The 6,443-nt window shown below is 37.1% G+C and overlaps 1 protein-coding gene across 5 annotated transcripts in view; it reads right to left on the minus strand.

The window, feature by feature from the left end:
• The window catches only part of ptpn3 (protein tyrosine phosphatase non-receptor type 3), a 39,495-nt gene that overhangs the window by 22,366 nt on the left and 10,686 nt on the right, over positions 1 to 6,443 (minus strand). For all 5 annotated transcript variants that reach the window (XM_051957409.1, XM_051957408.1, XM_051957406.1 and 2 more), the window contains exons 2-7: positions 6,293 to 6,437; positions 2,560 to 2,694; positions 2,363 to 2,405; positions 1,158 to 1,239; positions 181 to 225; positions 40 to 92 (exon numbers count right to left, since the gene is read on the minus strand). In XM_051957409.1, the coding sequence (XP_051813369.1) occupies positions 40 to 92; positions 181 to 225; positions 1,158 to 1,239; positions 2,363 to 2,405; positions 2,560 to 2,694; positions 6,293 to 6,361 (427 nt within the window). In that variant the 5' untranslated portion in view covers positions 6,362 to 6,437. The remainder of the gene's footprint in view (positions 1 to 39; positions 93 to 180; positions 226 to 1,157; positions 1,240 to 2,362; positions 2,406 to 2,559; positions 2,695 to 6,292; positions 6,438 to 6,443) is intronic.

Below are 6,443 nucleotides of genomic sequence, written 5' to 3' on the forward strand. Positions count from 1 at the left end.
TAATGGTTTGTTTGTGCAGGAGGAGGAGACGGGACTTACACTGAACGGCGTACGAGGCCAGAACCACAGCTGCACTCAGCGGGCACTGCAACCTGCAATCATATCCGATGATTACAAACCGGAGCAGCCAAACATAAACTGCACAGAAGGGGATGGATGCTGGGAGTTTGTGTTACTGACCGTCCTTCTCTGACGTCCGTCCGGATCTGGAGGAAGTAAAGGTGCCTGCAGGGACGAGAGGAAAGAAACTTAGCAAACTGCATCCCTCAGTAAACACGCCGGTGGTGTTTAAAGGCATGTTAACTTTAAAAAAATCATCAAAATTACACCTTTAATCAGAGGCAGAAAGTGGAAAAATTGAAAAAATAACTGGCATTTCCACTTCCTGACGGTGGTAGAACTAATCATTTGCAGTTCTGTCGTGAAAATTAATGAAATCTCAGCTTAAAATCGTGATATCAATAAAGCCGCTGGTGGTGTTTAAAGGCATGTCATGTTTTTAAAAAATCATCAGAATTCAACCATTTATCAGAGCCAGAAAGTGGAAAAACTGAAAAAATAACTGGAATTGAAACTTTCTGACAGTCTTTGAACTAATCATTTGTGATGTGGAATTCTGTCGTGAAAATTAATCAAATCTCAGCTTTGATTAGAAGGGCTGCAACTAACGATCATGTCAATTGTCAATTAATCGATCAGTTATTTGGTCAATAGCTGTCAGCAAATGGTGAAAAATGTCAGCATTTCCCAAAACGCAAGAGGACAAATGCCATGTTTTGTCTACAATCCAAAAATGTTCAGTTTACTGTCAGACAAACAGAAAATATTCACATTGAAGAAGCTGCAACCACTGAACAATTATTCAATGATTATTTGATTAATCGCTGCAGCTCTCAAAGACAGATCTGCTAAATGTCAAGACCAACACACACCAAAACAATACGGTAAAAAAGGTAAATACTACGTCTGCTAAACACCTGCATGCTTGCTGTCTTAATGTGGGGATGTGTGGAATATAACTCCAAGTAAAACCTCACAGATCCGCCACCGTATCACCGAAACATGAGTTTGCTTATTCGGATCAAACAATGTCTATAAATAAATTGACAGCAACCAGTAAATCCTTCGTTTTCAGACAGAGCAGCTCACATACTAACCTCGTCTGCTCATGCTGCAGAGAGTTGGGATCAGAGATGAAGAATCGCACTCTGAAGTTCAGGTAAAAAGGGGAAGCGAGACCTGCAGAGAAAATGTCAGCCTGTCAAAAAACGGCATAAATCTACGGCCACGAGTTCACCTCAATCTCACCGCACCTCTGCTCCCTCCGTACTGAAAATTAACTTCCAAATGACAACACTGGAAAAAACGCTCCTCTCAAAGCAAGAAAAAAAACTTATTTCAAGGAACTTTTACTGTGAAAAAATCTGCCAACAGAACAAGTGAAAAATGTCTCGGTAAGACTTCTTGAAATAAGATATGATATTTACAACCTTGAGATGTCAAAATTAAATGGGAAAACTTATTTTAAGCTTTATTTTACCGGGATTGTCAAGCTTAGGTGTCCTAAAATAAGCCAGATATGCTGAAAAAAATAAGCAGTTTTTCACTCAAGAATAGATTTTCGCTTCCATGTAACCTCCTAATTTCAGATGTTTCAACCCTCCTGCTGTCTTCATTTACGGGCATCAAAAAATATTGTTTCCTTGTCTGAAAAAAATCCCCCAAAAATTCAGAAAAAAATTCCAGAAAAGAAAATTCCAATAATTCCTTAAAAGTTTCCCTTAAAAGTTTTATTTTTAAAAAAATCCCCCAAATTTGGCAAGAAAATTCTTGTAAATATTTTCAAAAAATGAGTAAAAATCTTCAAAAAAATCCTAAAAATATCTAAAGTGATTCCATATATATCAGTAAAATTTCTAATATTTTCTTTAAGAACATTCACATAAAAATTCTTAAGAAACATTTTTAATATTTCTCTTTGTCCACCAAAAAATGTTCAAAGATTTCCCAAAAATGTTGAAAATGTGGACATCAGAAGCTTAACTGTAAAAATATATTTATTTTTCCACATTTTCAAACTTTAAAACGGGTTAATTTGACCCACAGGATGACACGAGGGTGAAATTTATTTTGAATTTTCTTGTAAAATTCAACTCAAAACAAGGTAATTTCAAGACAGTTTGACTTAACAAGATACTTAAGATGCGTTGTCTTAAAACAAGTCCCTCCGTCTTGCTGAAAAGTCTCTTGTTCAGTGAATTCATCTTAAATCAAGTGGGGTGAGACATTTTGACTACAAATGAGACAAACAGACTTGGTAAGATTTGGAGTTTTGCAGTGTGGAAAGGAACGACTCGGGTACCTTTAATCTGCTTCTTCAAAGGCTTCTCGGGCTCCAACCATCTCTGAAAGACAGAAATTCATTAAGTTTAATGGCTAACCGGGGCTGAAGAAAAAAAAAATCTGGTTTCGGTAAGTACACCCTGTGGTTATCATCAGCTAAACAGCAATCGGCGAGAGCGGGGCAGTAAAGTGTGAATGTCGGCAGCAGAAGCTCACAGGAGAGTGTGTGTTGGCCGCGATGGAGGCGATGGCGGTGCTGGATTCTCTGATCTGCAGACTGAAGAGCTGCCTCTCCTGCAGGCCCAGGTGGTCGCACACGAGGTCCAGCAGAACCACGCCTTCATCCTGCTTCTGAGGGACGGAAACAACAAACGCGTCACAGCCGGCCAGACAGAGCGGCGGCTCATTTTCACACTGAAATACAGCGTTAGACCAGATTCAGTATAAACAGGAGAGAGAAAACCGACGAGCAAGATCAGCTCAATGACAGAGGATTCTAAACAGCATCATGGCTCAATAACTGGATTATTTAACTCTCGTGTCGTCCTGCAGGTCAAAACTGAACCGTTTAGAAGTTTAAAAATGTGGGGAAAAAATCTATTCTCACAGTGAAACTTCTGATTTCCACATTTTCAACATTTTTGGGAATTTTTTGAAAGTTTTTGGTGGAAAAAAAGAAGTGTTAATAATGTTTCTTTAAGAACACTGGGAGAAAAATCAATCAAAATGCAGCGAATTTCTCTGAATGTTCTGAAAGAAAATATTAGACGTTTTACTGATAAATATGTAATCACTTCAGATATTTTTAGGATTTTTTTGGAAGATTTTTATTTTATTTATTTCATTTTTTTAAATTATTTTGTAAAAATTCAATTATTTTTTAAATTTTTATTTTTTTGATAAATTTAGGGATTTAAAAAAATGTTTAAGGGAAACCTTTAAGGAATTTTCTTCCTGAAGATTTTATCAATTTTTAAAAATTTGGGGAATTTTTTATTTTTTGCAGAATTTTTGGATTTTTTTCAGAGAAAGGGACAATATTTTTTGGTGCGTGTAAATGAAGACAACAGGAGGGTTAAAAGAGGAAAAAAAGTTCAAAAAATGCTGAGAAATTTGTTGTCCTCTGTGCTAAAGAAGTACTGAAAAGAGAAGTACAGAAATCTCAGTAATGAACGGTGGTTAAACTTTAAGAACGCCTGTAAATCAGATGGAAAACATTAATAATGTAGACATCCAGGTGAAAATCTGATTTCCAAAAGGCCATCGGCAGCTCAGCTCTCTGCGGTTTAACGGCTCATTGTTTTATTAATCACTCTGAGGGATAAACCACGGCTTATCTGCAGCTCTGTCCTCCTCCCAGTTTCTCCTGCTGGAGGCCAGTATTTACTGTCAGCTGCGGCAAACGCTCTGACGCTCTGATGTGGACACACAAAACCGAGGCGATGACGAGTCTGAAGCGGCCTCCTTTAGAAAACGTTATCAGAAAACAAGAAGCCCAGGAGCTCGGGAGAGCAATGGAGAGTTTAATTTGGGAATCTGCATGCACATTACAACCACGGCGCTCTGCCTGCTCTCCCACTGTTCACATTAAACTGCCGCATGGAGGCCGTCCTCGAAAGCAACGCTGCCTGTTTGTGAGTAAACTGTCATCCGGATGACATGCTGATGCCGTTAAACGCTTCCAAAACGGCAACAAACAACAAACAAACTGCCTCCCCGAGAAACCTCTTCAGCATTCTGAGCCACAAAACCTGCTGGCGGTTCGAACGGCATCTTACTTTAAAAAAAAGAAAATCTAAACTGCAACATTTATCAGAGCAAGCAAGTGGAAAATGGAAAAAAATGTTGGATTTTCAACCTTAAAGTGATTCTTATCATAGGAGATGTTCAGGTTTGTCTGAAAATTAACCAAATCTAAGCTTAAAATCAGAATATTTCCTCAAAATGTATTTATTTGACACATCTCACTTAAAAATTAACCAAACATGAAATGCTTATTTTAATAGGATTCTGTAAAAAACACAAAATTCTGCACTTGTTACTGCAACCAAGAAACCACGACTGAAACAGCTGGACGCAACGGTCACATGTCAAAAATTTTGTGAATTTTTGAATGAACTCTGTGGAACTGTGGACACATTTACACAGTGCAGAAAGAAAAGAAGTATGTCAACAAAATAAAAATATAAGACAAAGCAATAAAGAGGAAAAAACGGAAAAAAAACTTTGCATTTTCAACCGTAAAGCGATTCTCGTCATACGAGATGTGTAGGTCTATCTAAAAAAATTAACCAAGTCTAAAATAAAAACAACAAACAAAAAAAAAAAACGTTGGATATTCTACTTTCAAGTGACCAATCATTCCTGATGTGTGATTCTGTTGAAAATTTACCAAATCTAAGCTTCAAATCACAATATTTCATTAAAATGTTTTTATTCTACACGTCTCATTAAAAAATTTGCCAAAAACAAACCGCTTCCTCTCACCAGATTCTGTAAAAAACACAAAATTCTGCACTTGTTGCTGCAACCAAGAAACTATGACTGACTCAGCTGAAAGCAACGATCACATGACAAAAATGTTGTGAATTTTTGACTGAACTCGGTTGAACTGTAGACTGCAATTACACAGTGCAGGAAGAAAAGTATGTAAACAAAGAAAAAAACTATGGATTTCTAATTTTCAGGTGACCCTTGATCTAATTATTTCTAATGTTCACTTCTGTCTGAAAAAAATAACCAAATCTATGCTTAAAATCGTAATATTTCATCAAAATGTATTAATTCTCCGCGTCTCATTTAAAAATGAACCAAAAACAAACCGCTTACTCTAACTAGATTTTACAGAAGGCAGGTATGGAAACAAACTAAAAGATACAAGTTAAAATTCAAATGGTTAAGAGTTTCCTTAATTTAAATTAAATAATATTATCAACTAATGGTGAATTTTGGTTTGTCTTCTGTGTAAATACAGACATTTTCACAATAAATTGATGTAGAAATGGAGCAAACTGGTGCATAAAATACACCAGAATGCAGAAAAAGTTTTAGCATCGTGGTTGTTCCGTTTCCATAGAGGTCCAGGACTTTATACGACCAAACAGAGAGTAAAAATGTGACAGGAGCTAAAAAAAACACCCAGAAACTGTTTAAAGTTCAGATGGTTAAGAGGTACCTTCATTTATATTTTATACTTCTGTGCCTTGAAATGTGTAAATACTGTATATTGAACTTTAATTTTAGTTTTATATGCTAACCTCGACTGTTAATGTTACTAACCTGCTTTTTTGTAATTTTATGTTGTTGTATGTAAGGCTCCTGAACACTTAAAGGATCTATCTATCTATCTATCTATCTATCTATCTATCTATCATCAATTAACCTTGAATTTTGGTTTGTCCTTTACGCAAATATATATTTTTCCAAAATTGGTCTATAAAAATGAACCAGAATGCAGAAAAAAACTTCCATAGAGGTGCAGGATTTTATATTATCGAGGAAAATGACAAAAAACGTGACAGAACCTAGAAGCTAAACTTAAAAAAACACCCAGAAACTGCTTAAAGTTGAACTGGTTAAGAGTCTCCTTAATTTATATTAAATGATATGATGAATTAACCTTGAATTTTGGTGTGTCTTTTATGCAAATATAGACATTTTCACAATAAATTGATGTAAAAATGTAGCAAACTGGCGCATAAAATACACCAGAATGCAGAAAAAGTTTCCACAGAGGTCCACGACTTTATACGATCCCACGGTGAGTAAAAATGTGACAGAAACTAGCAGCTAAACTTTAAAAAAAACACCCAGAAACTGCTGATGCTACGACAGACTCTGGGAGGTGAGCGTGTCCTTCAAGGTCAAGGTCACGGGTGGAGAAGATCTGAGGAGATTCTCCACAAAACTCCTCCGACCGAACGCTGCTTTTTGCCTGTGTTTTACCCACGCTGACTCTGAAGGTCTCGATGGTGCCGTCCAGCAGCTGAACCAGGCAGAGCAGGTCCGGTTTTGGCATGTCTGTTACCACGGTAACGCCGCCGCCTCCCTCTCAAGACAAACGCCGTGCCCTCGGCTCGTCACCGCGAGGCGACCTGGAA

This window comes from Acanthochromis polyacanthus, chromosome 12 (assembly GCF_021347895.1).
Source record: "Acanthochromis polyacanthus isolate Apoly-LR-REF ecotype Palm Island chromosome 12, KAUST_Apoly_ChrSc, whole genome shotgun sequence".
NCBI lineage: Eukaryota > Metazoa > Chordata > Actinopteri > Pomacentridae > Acanthochromis > Acanthochromis polyacanthus.